This window comes from Mus pahari, chromosome 10 (genome assembly GCF_900095145.1).
Source record: "Mus pahari chromosome 10, PAHARI_EIJ_v1.1, whole genome shotgun sequence".
Classification (NCBI taxonomy): Eukaryota; Metazoa; Chordata; class Mammalia; order Rodentia; family Muridae; genus Mus; species Mus pahari.
The window spans coordinates 53,813,733-53,839,615 of NC_034599.1; the positions used below are offsets into that span (position 1 = coordinate 53,813,733).

Here is a 25,883-nt window from a genome sequence, read left to right on the forward strand (position 1 = left end):
TGCCAGTCAAAGATTTCAAGACTGGTGACATTAAGACTTGTCCTTTCTAAGTGTCCATGCCACACTCTTTTTATCCTTTTATAAAAATGGTCTTACTTAATGTTTAAGGAAGAAATATAAAAAGAGCTATAAGTTAACATACTGCAAAATAAGAAACCCTTGGTCACAGATAAGCATGTATGTAAGATGATCATGTATGTCAGAAGGGAAATACAGTGTTCATTAATTTTGATACTAATTTTTCACTTAAATAAAATACTAAATATGAAAGATTGTTATACTGGTCACATTATGCCTCCAATGCTTATCACTGTTTATAATTTCAGCATCTTAACTCCTAAGGATAACCTGATCTTCACTTAATGCCAATCTTGAGTTTATTCAACTCAGTTTTCTTCCACCAGGTAATTTAGCTTCTAAGTGACTCCCTTAGCTTTTCAGATATCCCAAGGGCTATATAAACATGGACTCAACTCTACTTTGGCCAATAAGTATGTGTGGTTTTAAACACATGATACTGATTCTCAGGGGGGAAATGAAACAAAAAAACTTATGATAGGTTGCAAAAGAGATAAAACGAGAGGCCATCTCCTCATTTACCTTGGTCATTAGGCATTTTATCAGAGGAGTCCGCTGACAGGTCAAGCACAGGGGAAGAGGAAAAAAGAGCAAGGATCACCAGCTTTGAAGATGGACAGACAGACGTCTTAAAGGAAAAATACAATTCCCACAAACTTCCAAGTAAATTGACAATAGAAAAGAAATCCAGGTTTTCACATCTCCACAGTCTCAGTGCCCAACTCCATTTTATTGGCCTAAGCTTGCCTGACTTACTATTTTATATTCTTTTTTTGTGAGCTTTACATAAATGGCTCCTTCTAACCTCATCCTCCACAAAAGTTGACATTTAAACTTTTTATGTTAAGAGACTGCGTGTGCTGAAAGAAAACATCTGTCACAATATTGTGTAGTATAACTCAATGGAAACCTAAAGAATCACATCTGATTTCTCTGATAAAAACCAAGAAATCACTGTCGTCCTTCTGCCCAGATCCAGAGTCAACGTCTCCCTCTAGGTGGACTGGGAGAGTACCAATTTGGCAGCCAGTGGGTAGGAGAGGAATTCTTTGGAAGTCTTTACAGTGAGGCTGGCAAGTCCATTACCAGTGTGCTCCACACTCCTCCCAGTCTCCACATGCTGCAGTCCCACTATAGACAACAACAAAGGAAAACCCTCGGCTCAGGGAGCGTTACCTTTAGGTGTTCTGAACTGTACAGCTTCAGACATGGGTCCCATGCCCTTGGAGTTCCGGGCCTGGATTTTGAAGTAGTATGGTGTATCAAGTGTTAACTCTTGAATCTGGTGAGTTAGTCTGTTTCCCACAACTGGTTCAATAACCCAGTCGTGAATCTCTGCATTCACATCTGTGCTGTAATAGATGATGTAACCTGTCCAGAGCAATTAATAGAAAGAGATCTCATTTCTGTTTTTATGTTTGCAATCTGAAAGTCAATAAATGTCAGTTACCTTGGGTTGTTTTTTTCCCCCCAGAGTTGAGGACGGAACCCAGCGCCTTCTAGGCAAGCGCTCTACCACTGAGCTAAATCCCCAACCCCAGTAAATGTCTACGATATAGTATCTGAGTAAAGTATCATGAGGGCTCAGACTTAGAATAATGTAGTTCTGGGACTTTGCAATGGTATGACATGCTCAATTAGATTCAACAAAAATCATTTCCCAGGAGAAAAATGCTCGGCAGATTGGAAAACCTGACAAAGTTCTAAGGGTGGGTGAGGCCACAGAGGCTGTCACCAGATATTTCCACCAGGGGGCACTCAATTCCCACAAATGAGGCAGGAAGCCTTACAACCATAATAAGCCTTCTTGATCTACACTACAAAAATGTGATGTATTATTTAAGGTTTTAAAAGACAAAGCAAAATGTAATCTGAGTCAAGTTATATTTATTTCTTTTATAGAAGAAGCAAAATAGGAACCTAAGAAAATGATATAAAGACTAGGATTTATGGAAAAGGACATCTTATTTAAAGTTACAGGAACATACTAGGTATGGGGGCACACCCTTTAAACCCAGCACTAGGGGGGAAGAGGTAGATGGGTCTGTGAATTAGAGGCCAGCCTGGTCTACACAGAGAGTTCCAGGACAGTGAGGGCTACAAATAAAAAAAAGTCTCAAAAAAACAAACCAAAACAGACAAAAAAAGTTACAGGGACAAAATACACTTTCTGAGTCATTAGGCCATCTTCCTTATATTTCAGAAGGTAACTGGTTCTTTAGCAAACTTCTAATGAATGGGGCACAGGTTCCAAGCAGCTGCCAGTATTCTACTATGGGAAATTTCTCTCTGAAGTCCAAAGTGGGGCCGGGGGTTGGGGGTGGGGATCCTGAGTTCTTTGGTAGGCCTAGGGTAATTCAACCTTCTAACTCTAACAGTAAGAGCACAGAATTGTGAAGTGACAGGCCTTGGGCTATTGGTGGTGGTTTAAAGCCTAATGGGCTTTGGTGGGGCTTATGAGTAGGAAAGCACAGTCTATACAGACTAGATCATTTCCAGTAAAACTGGACACACAAGTTCAAAGTAAGTCATCTGGGGAGTGGACAGCTTTTTGGAAAATAAACGTACCCATCAAGCTGCAGTAGAAAAACAGGTTGTCTAGCATATTCCATCTCACCACATATTGTTAAGTAAAACTACTGGCTAGACACACAATTCCATGCTACTATGGCCAGACTGTACTCCCTTGCTTCAATTTCAAGGACCAACATGACTCTGCACTCCTTACAAGGACCAAGCCAGGTTCACATTCCCACTTTACTGACAACACAGAACTTGCCTAGTCTAAGGCGTCTTACCTGTAATCTTGCCATTGGCTTCAGAGGGAGGCTGCCAGTTCACTATGATGGTTCTAGGTTTTCCTTCCTTACTCACAACCGTCACATCCTTAGGTGGAGAAGTAGGAACTACAAAATAACAAACACTATCCATTTTAATAGAATTCAATTTTCCAACTCTTTTCACTGATAAGGGACAGCAAATGCATAGAAAAAGACAAAGCCCCCTGGTTTTAATAATGCAAGTCTATGTATAACCAACCATTTCTAATAAAAAGAAGACTATTCAAAGTATCAAAGAAAAATCAAAACTATGAGGACAGAGAATGGGCCTGTGGACTGGGAGGTGGTTCCCAGCACACACTACCATCTGGCATTATAGTTTGCATTTCCTTAAGGCTATGACAACCTAGAGGGGCAGGTGCCACTGTCCCTTGTTGGGAGGTCAAGGCACCAAAACTGAGAGCAGTTACATAACTGGTCCCAGACCACTTCCTCTCAGTTGATTTGGCTTATTTGGTAGGACATTTTAAAGTGTTAAATAGTTTTCTCTCTTGCTTAGAGTCAAATATGGCTTTTAAAAGCTCAATTCCATCTAAGAAGAAATTTTCAACTTGGTATTTTTCATTTTAAGCTCACACTGAAAGCATACCACCAACTGCTGATGTTAATAATTTAAATAAAAGCTGTTCATGCAGCAGAAAAGATGACAAAAGAAAATGGCTTTCTATGTTACAGGTGAGAATGTCTAATGTAATGCCCAAGTAGGAAAATGCTCAAATCAAGCATTCCTTCAAATCGTTGCTTCCTAAAACATCGAAGTTCTAATATAAAACGGAAGAGCCTAGTGAAACAGGCGCCTAAGGGAGAGTAAAACTTTCTCTTATCAGTCAGTAAGCTGGAAGTAAAGCAAGAAGATACTCTTAACATGGAAAAGCTGAGCGTGGTGCACACGCCTTCAATCCCAGCACTCCAGAGGCAGGCGGGACTTGGATGCCACGTTGGTCTATACAGTGAGTGCAAGGCCAGCGAGGGCTACACAGTGAGACCCTGTTTCAACATGAAGCCAAACAAACAGACAACAAAATAAACAGAAAAGAAAGCAAAGTAATAATTATTTGCCCCTTTCTATACTGTATTCCTAACTCTCCAGGCCAAACCCCTTCCCTGGAGAAATTCCAAGCAACTGTGCAGAAGGGCAGGACTGGTTTGCACAGAATGTGGAAGTATGGTGTTCTCCAGGCAGAGAAATAGGTCAGAATACGCAGATTCTCAAGGCTGCTCATATCCTTACCCCAGCAAAGTGCAGGGGAAACAGGGTCTCAAGGCTGGCAGCCTACTCTTTCCTTCATCTACTTAGTTATCCTTTCTCCCTCACGTGTACTAAAAAACACCAAAGGCCAGTTCAGTGAAGGATCTTACAGAGCTGCTTTCCAAGAAAGCCCTGGATTACCCAGTAAACTGTTCAGCTTGGTCAAGGGCAGGTCACTTCATTGTTTTCAATTTCAATTTACCAGTAAGCAGGATTAATACAATAATATCTTGTATCTACCCACATGCTTTTCCATCTGTTCCTCATTTTGTCTTATAATAACCTTCTAAAATAGAAATGGGGGGGACTATCACCCCAAACAAGATGGAGGAAACTGAGATTCAGTAAGATTAATTGGCATGCTCATCAGAACAACTGGTAGATGGCTGACCAGAGATTGAATTCTTGTAATTTCTAAAACCTAGTCTGTCTTGCATTACACTATTCTGCTATTTACTAATGTTTTAGCAAAGTGACTTAGGTCACTTAATCCACAATAGTTGAAATGGCAAACACAACTGAAATGCGGCTGCCCACCGGGTTCTGTAGAGAGAGCAGTATGTGTACTACCTGTGCCCAGTAGAAGCAGGTGATAGGATGTACCACAACAGCAGTGTGAACTCTACAGGCTTTCGTATTTTACAAAGAAAAGTGTCATTTGACATGGGTTTGCATTATACATACCTAATTCAAAGGTAGCGCCATGAGCTGTCATACTCCACGTGCTTGACCTTCTACCTTTGGTCACCATCACAGAGAACTCATAGAGTGTATTTGGCTTTAAACCAGTAACCAAATAGCTTAACGTTGTTGCATTTGCATTCTGGAAAAGCATGAATCAAAGAACTTTAAAACAAGAAAATTCCACTGATTAGCTTTTTGCTCTCAAAGCAAATGTTCAGTACCTTGTACTTGGTGTTTGCTGGAATGTTGGTCTTCCACCGGACTGTGTAGTAGCGGGAGTCTGTAATCTTCTGGTGTTTGGGCAGGGAGTTGTCTGCCCAGGTAATCCTTATGGTGTCATGACTCAGGATGGAAGCCTGAACTCCCACTGGTGGCATCATGGGAGTGGGATCTGGCACTGGAGTGTATGGAGCATTAATAACAAATAAATCAACTTCAGAAGTGTCTGGGTAAAAAGTAATTAAGAAAGGGAAATGGCATTTTAACATAAACAAAAATAAAAGGGAATGCGGGGAGTATAATGGAATGAAAGATGAGAAATGGAGAAAAAGAAAGAAAATCCAGAGTTAATAGATAGCCCTCATTCATTCAGAAGAACACTTCTAATGTGTTTTTCTTTAAAGGAAAAATTGTAGGAAAATGTTAAACAAATTAGTACTTAACCATATTGTCAACAATACCCTAAAGACACTAAAAAATGGTAATTGAGTGATCATGTTAATACACATGCTTGAAATTTTTCGAATTCCTTGAAAATGTGACCTACTGTCAAAAAAGGATTACAAAAAACCAAAACTGCTCTTAAAATCCAGAGTATAATTTCTGAATAAGCAACATAAAACTCATGGTCTGTTTACATTTTAGTAAATATGGCTGGATTTTGGGACATGAGTTACTACTACTGCCTATCACTGGACATGTGATGGCTAAGCCAATTCAGACTTGCTGATATCTTAAGTGCAGAGGCAGTAGAGAAATGGCTCATATCTGAATATATCCAAAGATTCCTCTTCCTTAAGAGGTGAACTGATACCATGTTGCACTGTTTGCTGTACTTTCTCTAGGAGTCAGAATAAGGTAGTGAACAAGTCTCCCTGAGGTATATAGTAAATGCCATGATCATTACAGATTCAAGTGGCACAGCACTGACAAATTTTAGAGATCATAGTACTTATTTGATGAAGAATGCACGCATGTGCTGTGTTCTATGCACCAGACACACTCTACTGCAAAGCAGAGGCCAGAGTGAATAAAGAAAAAAAAAAAAAAGAAAAAGAAATCACTGAGGACCACAGCTGGAATGCAGTACAGAAAGACCTCTGGGTTTTTCTAGCTCCTGGCTAGGTTTTCTAAATACACATACTCATTATTTTACAAGTTCAGGTTTTAAATGTTGTTTCCTCATAAAGTGACAGTAACTCATTTTATATGTAACTAAATATCTAAATTGACAGTGCTTGTCTATGAATAACTGCTACACTAATATAATAGTCTTCATGTGTATATTTCCTGCATGATGAATACTGAAAATAATTCTCTCAAAACTATGCATCGTAGATTCTAACATATTAAAAAATGTATACATCTATACGAAATGCTTCTGTGGTAGCTTTTACAAAGCTGGCCTATCACTCATTCCAAGTCTGTTCTTCAAGTTGTCATGAGTTTTGTTCATGAACACCCATCAGGGAGACCCCTGAGTCATACTCTACATAAGCAGTTGGGAAAAGTGCAGATGACCAAGACAGACAGATGCCATACCTGTGTGAGGTCTGGTCACAGCACTCTCATAAAGGGGGATGCCTTCGCCAACATTGTTAAATGCTTTCAAGGTAATCACGTAATGAGAGCTTGGATCTGAGGGAGAGAAATCAAAACAACTTTTTAATGTTCTCTACAGGATTAAAAAAGATACAAAAATGTCTATCTAATTGCAGAAAAATTATTAATTGGACTGCTTATTTGGAAATATGAAAAGATATGAAGATAGAAGTACCTATACTACAAAAAATTGGTTCCATCAATTTCTTGGGTTAGTCTTTAGAGTGGAGGTGGACTATTCTTCCTCTCCTGTTTAAGGTACTCACTGTATGATATATGCCTTCAGATGCAGCTTGAAAATCAACCCCCTTTCATCCCTGACCTCACAACTAAGGTAGAGAAGCAGGAGATAAACTGAGAGTGAAGTGTCATCAATATTCCAGAGAATGTCCTAACACAGAGCAGTCAACTTCTTGGTTAGACAAGGCATAATCCAGGATTTGATGGCCTATAGGTAATTCTGCAAGGAGCCTAAGCGAACAATCTCTCTAGAGAAGTTGTCCTCAACTTTTGGCCTCAACCTCCACAGGGTTACATATCAGAAGATATTTATATTATAATTCATAACAGTAGCAAAATTACAGTTATTTAGTTGCAACAAAAATCATTTTATGATTGGTGGTTACCACATGAGGAACTGTATTAGAGTTGCAGTATAAGGAAGCTTGAGAACCACTGCTTTAGTGGATCCTTCAAGCTCAGGAGAGTCTAAGTCTGATGAATAGGTAATTCCTACATAAACGTCTTCACCTTTGACTTGCTTCTTTCACTTTATAATACATGAATCTTATATTAAGTCAGGCTAATAAACACATTTTACTTTATGTTGAACAAATTTTGTTTTCACTATTTCTCAACAAACATACCTCTTTTCTAGTAGTTCAGCACTTGCTCTGGGATATCTCAAATCTTTCCTCATCCTCCTTCTCATCTCCCAACCTCAGATCCCTCCATCATCTTGCCACTCTTACTGCTGAGGACGGCCACCCGAGTCTTTCCTAATAGCGCACTGCTCACTCTTCTGAGCAGACTGGGGCCCTCCTCAGCACTCTGCCTCACACTGTTCTGGTTACACCTTTCAGGCCAAGCTCTATTTCTTAGTGGGCTGTTCTGTGCACCCTGTTCAGCTTTTTCTCTCTGAACAACTTCACTTTAACTCACTTGTTTCTTGTGTTTTACTTTGGTTCTCCCCTAGACTGAAAGTTCCAGGAGGTCAACAACAGAGTCCTGACTGAAATGCAAAGGACTTTATTTCAGAAGTTTCGTAAGGGAAACAGTGGGAGGCTAGTCATCACAGAGACATTTTTATCCACTGAAAAGCTTTGGTTTTGCGATCTAACAATTGCTTGTAAGACTATTCATGTGGAGAAGCCGCCTGGGTTCAGCTGATCTGTCTCTCTTTGGAAGGAAAAACAAAGTATATTTTGTTTCTGACTACATTTAAAAACTATTGCTTATTTTCTTCCATAAAAGATCTGGGAACTCATTTGTTAGGCACTTAAAGCTGTTCTTAGGAAAGATGTCTACAAAGCAATGGTTTGAATAAAAAATTCATCAGAGGAGATTATAAATTAAGAGAAAAGTCTTTCAGAGAAATATTAACAATGAAAATCCAATTTGGAAAGGTACTTATAGCCACAGAAATTAATTCATTATATTCTTATTTTAACTTTAAAAGTTACATTTACTTATGTTTATGTGCATACGTGAGTAGTCATGCACATGGCACAGCACATGTATGATGTCCCATGGTTCCTAGGAATGGTGGAAAGCACCTTATTCGCTCAGTGCTGGGGACTCTTACATCAATTTGACACACAAACTAGAGTTATCTGAAAGGAAGAAACCTTAATTGAGAAAATGCCTACATAAGATCTGGATGTAAGGCATTTTCTTAATTAGTTATTGATGGGGAGGGCCTAGCCCATTGTGGATAGCTCCAACCCTGGACTAGTGGTCCTGAGTTCTATAAGCAGGCTGAGCAAGCTATGGGAAGCAAGCCAGTAAGCAGCACCCTTTCATGACCTCTGTATCAGCTCTCGCCTCCAGAATCCTCACCCCTGTGTGAGTCCTGTCCAGACTTCCTTCAGTGAACAGCAATATGGAAGTGTAAGCTGAATAAACCTTTTCCTCCCCAACTTGCTTTTGGTAATGGTGTTTTGTCACAGCAATAGAAAACCTAATTAAGACAGTTATCTTGATGGTCCATAATTCATTATTAAAGAAATTTTTGCTTTTAGAATTAACTATGAGATATAATTAGCATAAAATAAATGTATTTAAAGGGATATTAAGTTTTGACAAATTACTATATTCATGTAATTAATCTCTAAATAGAGAAAATAGGACATTTCCAAGTAGCTATGCTCTTAAACATCAATTTCTAATACTGAGGATGCAACCATTGATCATAAATTTGTCACTGTAGCTAAGTTTTGCATAGTTTTTAATACCTTAAAAATACAGTAACAGTATATATTATTTTGTGTTTGGCTTTTTGCTCAGCACACTTCTTAGACTCATTTCTTCTGCTGTGTGTAATGATAGCCAATCCTATCAATTTTAATTACTCAGTAGTTTCTATGACAAAGATAGTGCAATTTACTATTAACTAATTGATAGAAATTTATAATATTTTCCTCCAGAGGCTATAATAAATAAAGTATTTTTTCAAGCCTTTAAGTGGGTACATGTTTTCATTTCTCTTGGTTAAGCATCTGAGTGGGATTGCTAAGTTGTATACCTAACTTTATACATAAACCTCCATTTTACAAAGCTGTACTATCAGCATTTTTAACAGCAAATGTGAGAATTCTAGAGGACATACAGTGGCATTTCATTGAGCTTTTAAACTTGAAATTCTCTTGACAATTAATAGTACTAAGCATCTTTTAACATGCTCATTTTCCATTCGTAAATCTTCTTCATATACTACCATACACCCTTACTGTCTGCTCATAGGTTTTCTTTTTACTAAGTTGTAAGAATTCTTACATATTCTAGGATCAAACTGTCAGACATTTGGATAGCTGATATTTTCTTATCTGCAGCTTGCCTTTTTATTTTTATTGATGTCTTTTCAAGAGCAGAAGATTAAGTTTTTGATTAAGAACACTGGCTACTCTTCTAGAGGACTCAGGTAAGATTCTAAACAGCCACATGACAGCTTACAACTGCCTTTAACTTCCTCTAACGTCCATTTCAGGGGACCCAATGCCTTTTTCTGATCAATGGACACTGCACATAAGTGGTGAGCAGATATAAATTCATATTCTCTCTCTCTCTCTCTCTCTCTCTCTCTCTCTCTCTCTCTCTCCCACACACACACACACACACACACACACACACACACCCCTTCAGAGGATGAATCACAGAAATTAGTTCTACCTTGCCTGTGGGTCCTGGGGTTGAGCTCAGTTTGTCAGCAGGTACTTCACCCACTGAGCCTTCTCAGTGACTCCACTTTGTCAATTTTACAGTTTGTGGCATTTTGTTCTTTTTTCCCCTTCCATATAGACATTTAATTATTCCCATGTCCTTAGTTACAAAGATATCCTTTCTGTACTGAATCACTTCATTACTTTTGTTAAAAATATCAACTGACTACATTAATATTAAGTATTGATCATCTCATTAATGTACAACCTCTATGTGCAACAGTATCACTGAGTCTCCATGATTTTAAAAGTAAGCTATCAAGTTAAGTAATATGCATTTTCCAATTTTTTCTTTTTCAAAAATAGTTATTTTGTTATTTGCTTTTAAAAATAAATTATAGAATTAGTTTTTCAATTTGTGTAATGCAAGAGCCTAATGGATTCTTCTAAAGTTTGACAGGTAACAACCTACTATATGTGTCCTAAAACTAGCAGGCAAGGTTGATGGGAAACCTAGTATTTATAAAAATCAAAGTATCTTCTTAATGAAATACATATTATTACAAAGGAAAATGACAAAAGCACTGGATATCATTCTATGTGTCTAATATGAGGCACTGACAAAAACCCAACACTATGGCATTTCCCCACAAAGTATGTAAACCCAGATGTAATGTGGAAATGCTGGACACACCTAATTTGAGGAACATAAACGGCCTGTATACGTATTTTCAAATGTCATTCATCAAGATCAGGAGGGAAAAAACCTAACAAACCACTGAAGTGGTTCTAAATCAAAGGCTAATGAGACATGATACCTATACTCAGCACTGATCCTGAACCAGAAAACAGTATTTTTCTTTTGTCATAAAGGACAATGGTAAGAAAAATGCCAAATATGAAAATCCTATCTCAATTTTAATGTCTTTATTTCAAAAAGCGGGCTATTTAGAACAAATTTAGTGGAATTTCATGTTCATGTTAGGGACTAGCGAGAGTTACCATGTCTGCAACAGTCTTTTGTATGTTTCAGGGGAAATATACATACAGGAAAACAGAAAGGGGTAAAGGAAATGTGGAAAAGCTAATCCTGCATAATCTGGGTGAAGACTCTGAGAAGAATATAGCAAATTCTTCCAACAAGTGTTACAATATTTCTGTAAAAATAAAATTATACTGGAATAAAATTTAGGATGGAAGAAATGACATGCATGGCTATCCCTTCTACCTAGCAAGCATACCCAAGTTTTCGATGGTGTAATAACGTTGTTTATAGTCCACTTTGATGGTCTGGGCATGAGGGCTGCCAATGCCATAACCGATGGCATAACCTCGGACCACAATGTTCTGGTTCTCTGGAGGAGTCCAGCTCACTACAATGCTAGTGACGAGCGGACGGACATGAAGAGAGCTGGGCACTTCAGGAACACGAGTTTCTAAGAAGGAAAGCAGAAAACAATGAGATGTATTTTCTGTAGGATGTTTCCTTATCCTTGGTGAATGTTGTTTAGCTCCTGTCAAAATATTTGGGCTTTAACAATATTTGGGCCAAGAACTCAAAGAGAATCTATAGCTATAGTAGAATATGGTCTATGATTGTTTTTTTTTTTTCTAAGAAAATAAAACATAGTTGTTCATACCATTCCCCAAACTCTACAAGTTTAATGAGAAAGATAAATCATCAACAAACTAGAAACCTGTTTGGAACAAGTTAATCAAGCATTATATTACAACTATGATACCAATTATTTATTTCCCTAGATAATTAACGATCCAGAAAAACTGGCACCAAAGCCAGCTGTTAGATGACTAACAGATTTTAAAAGGTAACAGTTTAATACATCTTTCATGTATATTTCTCAAGACATAAATTGCTACCTTAGTTGAAACTCAGAATAGGGATATAGGTCTTTGGTCTCCCCAAATCTGGCACCATCCCTGTTAAAGGAACTAACTAAACATAACCATCTGAAACTACTTATTGAACAAAAAGGTGAGAAAAAGCACAAGATCTCCATGACGCAGGAAAAAGGAAGCTGCAAATGAAATATAAGTACACATTGATGTGGCTCAGGCTAACACTTCAGATTATCTATTTACTTACTGGCCTCAGGGAAAAAAAACTCAACTGCAAATTCCTGTATATTTTTATTGTTTTGAACCTGTTTCCTTTGGTACTTCTTCATAATGTCTGGAAAACAATGACCCCTTTAGGAACTCTATTGCTTCAGAGAAACAATAGCAGCACAACATTCCAATGTTCACAGACAAGCAAAACTCAAAAGCTTTCCATTTGACTCACTGGTGATAGTTACTATCTATTATGAGCCATTCCTGCTCACTGTTGAATCTTACCATCTAGGTCGCTTTCAAAAGTTTCAGCAGACAGCCAATCAGTTGCTGGACCTGTACCATTGACTGTGAGAGCAGCGACTCGGAAGTTATATTCGGTCCCCCGATCAAGACCTGAGAATCAAAGAGTAAGAGAGAAGCTGAAACAAGAGCTTTGGAAAACAAAAAATTAGTAATCTTGTATAAAAGGAATCATCTAACATAACCAACTCAGTCCACAGCTTAATAAAGTGTAAGTTCATAAAGAACAAGCAAAATACACCACTGGGTAATTCTCAGTGCCCACACCACCTAGGATAAACAGCAAAGACTAACCTCCCAGGAAGTTAAGAGCTGCTTTGTTTTAAGAGCATGGAGGCACCTTTGGGATTACTTAATGCAATCTCGTAAATTTTGTCAAAAAGGAAACCATGACCAAAGATAATGAAAGAGTTGTTACAAAGGAACAAAATCAGCTGGTTTCAGAAGACACCAAAACCCAGAAAAGAATGTAAAGATGCAACTCCTATCGGGTTACCTCTGTTCTTTGAGACCCGCTATAACCATAGCTGAAATAATTTCAACATCAAATATGGCCTAGAAATCTACTTTTCAATAACCAGTTGAACAAGTGTATTTATAGTAAAAGAAGAAAACCAAACTTTTCTATTATGTAACTTTTTATTTACTACCCAGCTTTAGTAAAGTGTATGATTTACTGATGTAAAATCAACAAAGATTCACAAATAAAAGTCTTTCTACAAAGCAGGATAACAGTTAATATGACTAGTTATGCATCCATTCACATGTACATTTTTAGAGCACTTAAATACAAGATACTGACCATTAGGGTTAGGAAAATCATCCTACTTCACTATATCCAAATAACTGGGATCTCTGGACAGTAGTATGGTACAGAAACCCCAATAAAGACAGAGATATTTAAAATATAAGTAACGAGGCTGGGATGCAAGATATGCTGTCGCTAAGGTAACCAATCCTGGCATATAGTAAGAAGAGACAGAAGGCTCTGCCCTGTAGGTGCCATCCTGAATCTGTTTGCCCACAAATAGCAAGGACAGAGAGAGGAACAAATACTGGACCCACGTCAATTTAGCCCACCCCATTAAAAAATTTACTTTTATTATCTTATATGTATGGGTGCTTTGTCTGTATGTATGTGCACCATGTATATTCCTGGTGTCCTCGGAGGCCAAGGAGGATGTTGGGTTCTCTGAGATCGTACTTAGACTCTGTGTGTGAGCTGAGACTCTAACCCAGGTCCTCTAGAAGAACAGCCTGTGCTTAGTCACTGACATATCTCTCTAGGCCCATTAGTAATACCATCTTGTTAGAAAGTACAAGAGAATACTGCATGTATTTGTAATTGTAAATGGACAAAACCTTAAATAAAAACAAACTTGGCTCAATAAGGATCTGAAAGAATCCAATTATTTAGTTATCATTCCATGCCCTCTAGAAGGCTAAGAATATATGAAAGATCAGGCAAAAGAGAGGTAAATATAAAAAGGCTGAGTTCCTCTCCCCTCTAAATGATTTGACAGTTTAAAAAGCAAAACTAAGCAGGGAGTGGCGGTGCATGCCTTTAATCGCAGCACTTGGGAGGCAGAGGCAGGCAGATTTTTGAGTTCAAGGTCAGCCTGGTCTATGGAGTGAGTTCCAAGACAGCTAGGGCTATACAGAGAGAAACCATGACTGGAAAAAAAAAAAAAAAAAGCAAAACTAAGGCACATAGTAGACATAAAGATACAGTAATGTGTGTTAAGTGCTACAACAACCATTTTGTCCAGCTATAGATTACCGTGTAATTCGATGTCTGATACAGACTCTTATTAATCCATACTGCATGTTCCATTAGCAAGCTTCACGTTAATGCTTCAAGCCTCCAGTAATCTGTTTTTGTTCACATTGCATATTCAATGTTGTTTCATGCAGATTACAGCTTTTCATTCTCTGGATACTGGAACATGCTTCTAGACAATAGCTATCCTTTCATCTATAGAGGTTTTGGATGATGCTTAATTCAGCTGGTACTTAGCTGTGGTTTGAGCACAACGGATCCTGCTTTTGCTTTTATTAGTTAGCAATGCCTAGACTCTATCCTCATTTACATTTGCTGCTTCTCAAGATATCCTGTAAAGGAATGCTTAGCCAGTCCTCATAGTTGTATAAGGAAGAATTCTTAGTGATCTATATATTTATTAGATAAATATTTGCATCCACCTGAGTATAATCTATCTTACATTTTTAGATTACAAAAGTGTTATAAACTCCAAAAATGTGGAGACAATAAAAAGGAACTAAAAATCAAACACAATTCAACCCCTCAGCAATGGAGGAATCCAACAGAGTATTTTCCATTAATTTGTACCAAAAACTATTACAATTCTTTGTAAACCACTTTTAATTTGCTTATATAAAACAACTGCTTAGAGAAGTTTCAGACTAGCATAATTTCAAGTCTACAAAAGAACCACCTTTTAGCCACTGACTATATGCAAAGCAGCTTACCTTCAATCAGCTGAGACAGCTGTGTCCCAGTTACCAAGGTCTCAGTGACATCACTTTTTCGGGAGGCCTTTCGATATCGAATCTTGTAGCCAGTTATCTGCCCATTTTGTGTGGTTGAGGAAGGGGGCTGCCAGTGGATCACTATACTCTGAGGAAAGGCAGTGCAAGGAAAAGACTGAAATGTCAAAGGGCTGCTCCTGACTGTACATGCTATAAAACCCAATTTCACTGCAGGAAGAGGAGAATGACCATATAGAACACTTGGTACTGGAGCCTCGCCAAGTTACTTATTTAATAGTCAAAAATAATTCTAACTAACTGGGTGTGGTGATGTACATTATCAATCTCAGTACTTGGGAGATAGAGGCAGGTAGGTATCTATGACTTTGAGGCCACCCTGATCTACACAGTGAGTTTAGGGACAGCTTGATCTATATACTAAGTTTATGGCCAGCTAGAGCTACACAGGAAGACCCTGACTCAAAACAAAAAACAAAACAAAACACTAGCACAACAAACAAACAAAACATTAATTTAAAAACCCCCAAATCCCTCTCAGAGGAGATTGTTAAAGCAGTATACTCTACTAGGCATGTAACATGATGTTGTCATCTACAAAAACTCATGCTTGAGAGCCATGTTACAAGAGAAACTACCAAAAAGCCCTTATTTTAAGTCTATAATTCTTGGGTTAGACTGCATAATAGCGATCCTAGTGTACATGTAGCCTACAGACACAGCCTGGACATACCTGCTTGAGTCTAGACTTATCTCCTAAGGAAGTATTTTGTCTGAATGAAAACATCAGAAATCACAGAAGAGGTTTTAGATGGAAAATATGAGGTTAGAAGCATACCGATTAGGAAATAAACTATTGTTAGGTGTAAGAATTATTTCCTTTCTTGAATGCAAATTAGGTGTAATTAAGTAATTTCTGTGGGCAGGAGTGGTGGATGGAAGACAGAAACTGCAGGTTTACAAGTTTGAGGCTAGCCTGGGCTATACAAAAGTTCTAAGCCAGTAGGTATATGTATATATACCTAGAGTAAGACCCTGTCAAAAACCAAACCAAAAACAAAACAAACAAACAAACCCTGAAATGAAACAGAAGTTTGTTTCCTGGTGCAGCATCGCATGGTACCTTTTGATAAGACTTATTTCCTTATGCTGCCCAGGGGGATCTGAAGGCACATAGCTGATATGCACGACCTTGAACTAGGAGGGAGACTGTGGACAGATATCCACATCTACACCCATCTGTCTTTGGTTTATACTGGCAACATGTCATTATAAGCAACCTACTTTCTTTGAATGATTTTGTATGGTTAAGATCTAAAATGTCATATTTATGTAAAACATAGAAACATTTTTAATAGAAAGCTAAAGAGGTTTTAGCATCAGAGAAAGGAAAAAAACAGTAAAGTAAGTGAGTTTTTAACCCAGCTTTTTTTATACCCATGCTGTCTTATTTTCCTGTTTGATTTTAGGTGTTTTCAGTTACATCCTAATTTTGCATTACTATTTTTCAAAGCAAGTTAATTCCTACAACACCAGCATTCACTGTTCTGATGTTTGCCCAAGGCATTTCTGACTCTCTATGTCCCTCTGAGGCTCAGGGTGCCAGTGAAGTAAACAAAGCAAAGCCTTACCTTTGAATTTCTCACTTCTAAGGACAGATTCTGAGGAGCAGCACTGGGAACTAGACAGGTTAAAAGGAAAAAGGAAACAATTCAACCATCCATATATCACCCACCATGATAATACTAATGTGAGCAGAAGGTCTCAACTCAGCTAACAATGGATGAAGTGTGGCCATGCTTGGTTCATATGGGCATCCACCCTTACTCAAATCAGGTTATAATTCTGGAAATCAGAAACTTAATTTAGGAATGTAAGGAGCTTTGAACCCTTAGACCAGCAGTTCTCAACCTGCGGGTCGCAACTCCTTTGGGGGTAGAACGACCCATTCATAGGGACACATTAGATATTTATATCACAATTTATAACAGCAGCAAAATTGGAAATAATTTTGTGGTTGTAGGTCACTAAAGCATGAGGATCTGTACCAACAGGTCAAAGCATTAGGAAGGTTGAGAACACTGCCCTAGGCTCTAAAAATATTTCAACAAGGAAAGCTGCAATAAGTGAACTCTCTGGCTTCCCAATGCACCAGGTGTCAGACAGCATGCATTTAGGTGTGAAGAGTTTGGGTCTGTTGGTGAGACAGTTACATAACCAAAGTTCCTAATGTACTGGAGCTTAACAACAGAGCATCTAACAACTGACGGCTCATATATTCTCCTTTCATGTGATGACAGACAGCAAAGAAAACGCAAGCAGAGCTAACTAGTTTGCTCTCTACCACCAGATGCTAATTCTAGCCCTCCTTACCTCATCTTCTCATCAGGACTTTTCAACTCCCTATCATCTGGTGACCACATACTGAAATAAAGACTTTCTGAACTGAACACGCCTTGCTCACTGTCCTGACCTGTTCCTAGGGAAATGATACGGGCTTCAAGACCGAGATTCAGCTGTAGAGGTCTGAAGTAGGGTCCAGCTATTCTGAAAACATGTCCCTGTTAGGAAGTAACTTAGCCATCGAGACATTCAACATAACTGTGACTGTTTAATCCCCACCCTCAGAATTTGGATTTGTTACAAGCCACTCTGGCAGGAACGCAGTCCTTACAGCTTCCACAGGAGTTTACTGTTGTTTCCATTTCGTGTACGTGCTGTTTACAGATGAGCTTCTATGTGGTTTACTTGATCAAGTTATTCCTTTTAGCAGGCCTAAGATCTAGGATTTTCCTTACTCTAAAGCACTGCCTTTAAATCCCCATGTTAAGAAACTTCCATGTTAATAAACATCACTCCACTCAGTTCCCATGGTACTGTGGTCAGTAGGCCAACTTATTTAAGTACAGATAAAATTTGGCTTACATATAGATTTAAAAGGCTATAAAAGCCTTTTTTTTTTTTTCCCCCTTTCAAATCATGACCAACTGGATATGCAGTTGGATTGGTGAACTATAATTTATCTTTTGTTTTCCCTTTTTATCTGAAAAAAAATCAAGTTCAAAGAAAAGAACAGTATAATGAACATTGTATTCTCTTCTAGTTTTACCAATTACTAACACTCTGCAAAGTTTACTTTATTCTTCCCATTATAAGTACACAATGAGAACAGCATAGGTTTATCTACCATATATCTGAGAGATGCTGCAAGTCACTGTGACAGATTACTCTGAAATAGTTCACATCTATTTCAATATCTGAATATTGGAATTAAATAGTTCAATATCTCCTGAGAATAACAGCAGGCTCCAAACAAACTAAAGCAAAACAATCGCATTTGGAAGCTGTAATTTTGATTAAAAAATGGTATCAAATATATATATATTCCAATATTTAGCATTCTTTTTTTTTTTTTTTTGGTTTTTCGAGACAGGGTTTCTCTGTATAGCTCTGGCTGTCCTGGTACTCACTTGGTAGACCAGGCTGGCCTCGAACTCAGAAATCCGCCTGCCTCAATATTTAGCATTCTTAACACTAGACAGATCTAGTAAGTGTGCTGGCAGTATCCTACATAGATATTTTTGTTTCTGGTATCTAGGAACCAAAGATCACACATGTTTTATAGCCTATGTCTTACTCTCCTTTAATTTAGATGATTTTTCTATAAGATTAATAATATATTTTAGTAATTTGAGGCCATCTTTAATTCTAAAGGCCATCTAAATTTTTTTTAAAAAGTTGCTGAACTTCTCTCAATTTGACGTGTCTGCTTGTTGACGTGTCATAATGATTTGGACTGAAGTTAAGTATTTTGGGTAGGAAAACGGGGGCCAAAGCTGTGTATTTCTTCATGGACTACAAACCAGGCACATATGGCTGCTTCTTTATTACTAATATAATGTTTGATAATCTGCTTAAGGGAGTCAAACTGTAGCTTTTAAATATTTATGTATGACTGGTACATCCAGTAAGGCTAATCATCCCACAGCCATAACATGGTCTGTGCTATGAACAAGCCACAGAGTTTAACCCCACACAAGACTGTACTAAAACCACGGAGAACCCATTTAATAATAGAGACCATGTGCGCTGCCTGTGCATTCCAGTGAAGTTTTACAGCAATGCTGGTGAAGTTGGTGTTACTTGAAGTTTACATGTAAGAAAAAAATACTCAAAAAAGTGAGTGGATCACCAGGAGGTACAACGGGACATGAATAAAAGTTTCTTCACATCAAAGCACATGATTTTACTGATTAGGAGTACTAAGAATGATATTTTGTTGCAAAGGAAAAAGCTCACCATCTGATAATGTTCGGACAGCAACATCTTGTGTAGAAACTCCAGGACCATGTTTATTGTAGGCCACAACTCGGAAACTATATTCTGTATATTTCTTCAGTCCATTAATGGTGTAGGAGAGACTTGAAACATCAATATCCTTGAAAGAAATAGAATACATATCTGTACATACATGTGTACACACACATACATAGAGCTCAAGCTAAAAGAAATGCTACAAAATGAACAGAGTCTGCACAATACAGTTTTAACACTCTTACAGAATATTATTTATAGTAAAAGCAGATTAGTTAATTATAAACAATAGCAATTTATTTAGAGATATTATTTGATGCTTACGAACCCTTGCAGGTAAAAACTACAAAATAAACCTTAGTACAAAACAGATACCATCATCATTTAATTTCCTATACATCTCCCTCACCTTTGATTTCTTCAACTAAGCAGAGAGCGTGGTAAGGTTATGGGGTGGAGGCTACAGTACGAGCACATCTTGTATGCTAGGTAACTGTTCTACTACTGAGCTGCATCTCTAACCCTGTAGAGCTAGAAACCACTGTTTCTCCCAAAAATCATATCATCACTTTATACCTGTTCTTTATCAGTTCCTTTTTCCATGTAGTACAATTTGTAATTCTGAATTTCCCCATTGCCAGATAACGGTGTTTCCCATGTGACAGTGATAGAAGTAGGTGACGTTGCATAAGCGCGGATATTAGGTGCTGGGCCAGGGAGCTGAACTGGAAAAGAGAATTCCAAGAGATCAAGATATAAGTCAGGCTTACTGCAGTTCACAATAGCCATTCTCAGCAATACTGTCACAAAGGTCATGCTTTAGAAACAATACAAACTAAGAAGACAATTGATTTGACTGAAGTATTTTTAGGATACATACATTTTCCTTTGCATAACTCAGTATCTTCAATTTATTAAAAGTAAGAAAAATACACAAAAGAACTCTTGTGATTTACAAACTCAGGAGTACGTGTGTTTATACACACACTCTTACCACACAGAGCTGTGTGGAAGCCACAGGTCAGTGTCAGATGTCATCTTCTATCATGTTCTACTGTCATGCTCTGCGACAGGGTCTCCCAGTGAACCTGATGCTTACCTGCTTCAGCCTGGCTGCATGATCCAAGCTCCTGGAATCCACCTGCTCCCTTCCCCAGTCCCTTAGCTGGAGCAGCAGGTGTGTGCCTAGGTTTATGCGGGTGCTGGGGAATCTGAACTCAAGTCCTTAGACTTGTGCAATAAATCTTTGAATTACTGAGCCTTCTTCTCCAGCCCCAAATTCTGGTTTTGTAGAGGGACAAGGCAGCACATAAAAGCAACCTCCACTGGAAGAGGGCTTTCTGTTGTTGAACACTAAGCAGGTCCTGGAAACGCAGGGATGGGCAGAAGCCCACTTCACAAAGAACTCTCGGTTTAGCACAGAATCAGGTACATTAATAAATGCTGAGAGATTAATATGGTGGCTGTAATGAAATAGTAGAGAGTACAGGATTCTGCTGTGTGAAGGGTTCCTTAAGGAAGGGAAGAGAAGAGCTAGTGAAGATTTCTTGGTATTACAAATAAATGGTTTTCTCAGACATCTGGGAGAAGATTATTTGTCATTGGGGCAATCGGGGTAAGTGGAAAGACAATGTTATACGACTTGTTGTACCACAGAATGGATGTGGGAGAAATAATGTTGAAAACAACAGCCAGACAGGGAGGAATGTTTGATGTCCTGCTATGGGGTTTTGATTTTCTGACAGGCAGTGAATAGGAGCATGACAGTCAGATCCACGTTTAGAAAGGGTGTATGGACACAAGCACGGGAGAAAAGCCGCAAAACAATAAAACCCGCTAAAGCAATAGCATCAAGTTCAGAAATAGCTATCACTTACTGAGTGCTTACAACGAGTCAAACATTTAATAAAGTTAACATGTTACATGCTTCTTTCCTTTTCTATTCTAATTTAATCTTAGCACTAACCAAATGAGATGCAAAGTATGTTAAGAAGTTTTCCATGTCATGGGAATTTATAATGTTGGAGCCAGAAATTGGTCATTCTTTTAGTCTAAAGCACAACCTTCTGGAGCTCAGTAAGGAGATGAGGACAGTACCTTCAGGGGGTCCTCTGTGGACCCTGATCTAACTTCTACATCAACCCCTTCACAATAGTTTTGTCTGATAGTATATAAATCCTAGCTAGCTGATCAGGTCTATACTCTGGGAGAAATTCCTCCATTAAAAATAAGGGGTTTTTTTTTTGTTTTGTTTTTTGTTTTTTTTAGCATTGATGTCACTATGATAGACACCATTAGATTTAAGGCCAAGGAAAAAATGTTTAAGAAAATTGTTTTTCTCAAACAACAGCTTTATGCCATGAGATTTGTTCTGCTACAGATGTAGAAAGATCTGAGTGTAGTCACTTTAATAGCTATTTGCTTTAGTTAGCATGAATCATGCTGTTTGTTCAATGCTAACTCCACAGTCTGTGTAGCCTGACAGGTAGGGTTTGTCACACTTCCGTTGCTGTGGAAACTTTCTTCCAACTTAACTAAAGGGAGAGAAAAACAAAATAGGAAAAAAAAGAGAAAACCAAATTTTCTTACCACCACCTTCAATATACCCATTGGATAAGCTTAGGCAAATACAATCCTTTTAAAAGGCACTGCTGACTCTTTCAAATCAGCTGTACAATGGTATAACAAATAGAAAATTTAAATTGCAAAACACTCTCCAAAGGCTAATAATTCAGCATTCATACCTCTCTATATGCCCCACACCTTCAGGAGGTGCAAGTCTCTCTTCACTGCCAGCACCTCTGTTGTCACGTTACAAATTCAAAAAGCCTGCATCAGAACGGGTTATTCCTCCTGCTTATAGCCTCATTCAAGTACTCTTTTTTTAACCAAAGCTCTTCAACTAATTATTTTAGTCTCTTTCCATGTGACTATAGCACCTCACACTATTGTGTATTTAACTGTCTATCTCTTGTAGTAGGTTGGGCTTACTAATCTTTAGTCTGAACTGCCCAACACAGTGAAAGGCACACAGTAGGTACACAATAAGGCCACTTCTCCTATGTCTTCTCTTTCCATTCTAAATTTGACAATGACTCTTTTAGTTCAACGGTTTAACCATCTGAACACAAAGTCTGAAACGTTCATGAAAGCTATAGTTGTTTTACAAGGGGAATGCAGATATATATATACACAGGTATTTTCATTTTCAGAAGGTTCACAGCCCCAGGACAGACTTCTGCACCAGATCAAATCCAGTGGTCCTTTCTTCATTTTCATCATGACTCACTTTGCATGTGAACTGTTTGATCCTATTTCTGTGATTTGGGTCATCCAGTTTCCTTCCCCAAGAATGCTTGTGCTATGTCAAATGCTTTAAGGTCACCCAGAAGCTCCATCCTTTCTGGGATTCTTTCTATATTTTTCTATAAATTCTTCCTTGCTCTGAATCTTTGTCTAGTATCTCTCAATTATGGTGCCTCCCTTAAAACCAAATGAAGGGGAATGGAGCCTAAAATCTAGTGGATAATTACCATACTTAATCTGAACACAGTCAACTATGAAATTTAGCACCCCTACCTCTATAATGAGAATGCATTCGCCTTAAATCAATTCTGGACACTCTTCAAGGCCCAGTGTTCTTGCCTAGCGTTGACTCATGGCTTCAGCAGCATCACTACCATGACCAGAGGCCTCCTTATTATAGTTACCACTGCTTACGCTCAAGAACAAACATTACTTGTTCACCATCTCTGTGTTTCTAGTATTCTGCATAGGATCTGGCTTAGGAGGCACACAAACATTGGATAAATAATTTGCTATATTAAAAAGTTGAAGGTTCTTAACTTCTTGCCTTTATTCCACCCACCAGGCAAAGTTCCTGAATTCTTTCTGTTCTGTAATTGTTAAATTCTTTCTTCTGAGCTCCCAGATAGAGATACAAATGTATCTTACATACTCCCTACTAAATCAAAGTCTTTTATTTAGGCTCCTGAACACAGAAAAGCTAATGTAGGTACCGTAAAAGTTAACTAGAGACCATTTTGAGAAAAATATGGCTTATGGCAAAAAGTAACAATTAAAAATTTTCAAGAAGGAAAAACATTATTTCTTATAAACTCAGGCTTGTAGTTTTTTATAACCAAAAGTTAAGGCATACAGGTCACAGAAAGCCTTAGAAATGTAATTAGAGGCAATACTATTGAGCACAAAAGAACATAGATCCAAAGCAAAGAGGTTCTAACGAGTGAGGTCTGTTAACACAGGGCACTCCAGCTGGGAGCCATGTTCAATACCTACCACTGTGCAATGCACTACATTATAGACATTATACATGTAGACATTGTAGGAACTGTCCATAAAATAAGCAAGATATATTAGTAAAAGCAATTGAGGAATGAATTGATGTATCTTAGGATCATACACATACATAGGATCAGAAAAAGGTTCTACAAGACTTATAAGCTAATCCGTAAAAGATTGGTATAATAGGAATATGAAAGAAAGCAGAAATTCACTGGCTGTCCCTTTACTTGCTATGTTCAATAAAAGTTCATGTTCCCATCTAGAAGGAGCTTAAAGCCCTTATACAAGACAAAAGCTGACAGGACTCTAAATAGTCCCTCCCAGGGTATGGCAAATAGTCAGGTGAAAGACTTACCCTCAGGCTGCGTCTCTACTCGTAGAGGAGCTGAACTTTCTCCAGAGCCATGCTTATTTTGAGCCATGACTTTGAAGATGTACACAGTTGCTGGCATCAAGTTTTGAATAGTCACCTGCATCTCTCCTGGCTGACTGGTATTCTCAACACGCTCCCTTTGGATAAAGAAGGGTTAGAAAAGAAACCGATCAATACAGCAGAGCTCTAGATAGTTTCAATCTCTAGCTCCTGTGAAAATCTAATCACTAAGTCACATTTACTCTCAAAAGTGAAACTGAGTGTTACCAGGCAGAACAGTGTATGAAGAGTGAGTTGTAAACACTTGGCAAACTGAGGGTGATCTTCCTCAAACATTACTGATACCACCAATTATAACCAAATACATACAACTCAGCAGGGTGTGTGTGTGTGTGTGTGTGTGTGTGTGTGTGAAACATAACCAAGAAGAGGCCAAGAATTGGAAGGGGGACAATGAGAAGAGTTAGAGGCAGGACGGGGAAAAGGGGAACCAGTGTAATTATATTTTCATCTAAAAAATTAAAAACACCTTAATTGGTAGAGAAAAACCCAACAAAGTAGTCACAGAATATTTAAAGAGGTTGTTACACTATAGTTGGCTAGATCGCCTAAATAGAATACTATAGTATTAAAAATTATTGTTTAGCAATACCTAAGATATCTACAGTACTATTTTGTCTTTGTCTAAACTTCTAAGTTACCAGATTTAGAGGAAGCTTATCAACTCATTTCTTAATACTTTGAGGTAGCTAAACGTTGTTTTGATCACCAATGACCCGTTTTGTTTAATGGGAAGGACTGATCTATAGAGTACAGGCTATGACTTACTGTATATTCATTTTTAAACTACATATTTTCTAGAGAAACAACTAGGGATGCTATTTTACTTGAAACTGAAGTATACGACTGTCTCATTCATGCTTACACACTACACAAGTTGTAGGCAGAACGCTCACATATAGTAGGAGACATACACATACAGAATTTAAAATTTGCCTTCGGATCCTAAGTATTACATTGCTGAAATTGTATGTATCTTTTGTTTGTTCCTCTCTGAAAGGTGGGGAAGTGGGAGAAACCAGTGACATTATTAAAACCTGAAACAGATTTCTATAGAGTCATTATTATAAACAGGGAGTCATAAGCATGATTCCCAGAGAGGAAAGCCCCATCTAAGAAGGCTCTGATAGATGGTCCATATGAACCAAGTTTCTCTTCAGGAGAGAGAATAGGCAGTGTCAGATAGGAACCAGTGATCATCAGAAAGGACTATTTTCAGAATATCTGTGTAGTTACAATGGAACTGAATCAAATGAGAATGAAAAAAGTATGTTTTATATTAAGACAGTATTGAATAAGAAGCTAGGAAATCTAATTCTGGTTATGGTAGGGCTGTTAGCCTATCAAGAGACTATGATCAAGCCACTAGCTCTTTCTGAACTTTACTTTCTTTAGGTATTTAATGAAAGAATGAGACAGGTTGGGCAACTTTTTCTTAAAAGTACTAGACAGTAAAGCTTATAGGCAAAACACCTGCTTATATAAAGCTTAAAAAAATCACTGTTTTAAAACACAGAAACAATTATTAGCTCCTGAATCATAAAAATAATGGTTCCTATTTGGCCTGGTATCCATAATATGCAGCCCTAGAATTATACTAACAGTTCTAACGCTTCATCTATCTTGAAAATACTATTAATATTTGGAGTAACTCTCAACTCTTCATTTAATAGCCAATATCAGAAAATCACTGGCTTTTAAAATAGAGGTGTTTAAATGGTAAAGAGGACTAATATTACACAGGTATAACGAAAGGCAAACAAAGGACCCTCTGGACTACACAACTTAAGTGCCCAATAGAATTACTACTTATGACCAAGGCACACAGTGCCACCTGGTGGTTGAATTTTTAAATGCAGAAGTAGAGAAGTCTGCCTGTAAGGCAATGGTCTACATTTTTA

General features: G+C 38.0%; 1 protein-coding gene across 8 annotated transcripts in view; it reads right to left on the bottom strand.

The window, feature by feature from the left end:
* The window catches only part of Neo1 (neogenin 1), a 159,435-nt gene that overhangs the window by 26,960 nt on the left and 106,592 nt on the right, over positions 1-25,883 (bottom strand). For 4 of the 8 annotated variants that reach the window (XM_029542722.1, XM_029542721.1, XM_021207610.2 and 1 more), the window contains exons 9-21: positions 23,905-24,059; positions 19,821-19,969; positions 19,230-19,368; positions 16,562-16,611; positions 14,913-15,060; positions 12,405-12,515; positions 11,291-11,485; positions 6,613-6,708; positions 5,073-5,296; positions 4,852-4,990; positions 2,877-2,984; positions 1,255-1,449; positions 601-633 (exon numbers count right to left, since the gene is read on the bottom strand). In XM_029542722.1, coding sequence (XP_029398582.1) covers positions 601-633; positions 1,255-1,449; positions 2,877-2,984; positions 4,852-4,990; positions 5,073-5,296; positions 6,613-6,708; positions 11,291-11,485; positions 12,405-12,515; positions 14,913-15,060; positions 16,562-16,611; positions 19,230-19,368; positions 19,821-19,969; positions 23,905-24,059 — 1,742 coding nt within the window. The remainder of the gene's footprint in view (positions 1-600; positions 634-1,254; positions 1,450-2,876; positions 2,985-4,851; positions 4,991-5,072; positions 5,297-6,612; positions 6,709-11,290; positions 11,486-12,404; positions 12,516-14,912; positions 15,061-16,561; positions 16,612-19,229; positions 19,369-19,820; positions 19,970-23,904; positions 24,060-25,883) is intronic. The other 4 variants (XM_029542720.1, XM_029542717.1, XM_029542718.1 and 1 more) reach the window with 3 other exon arrangements.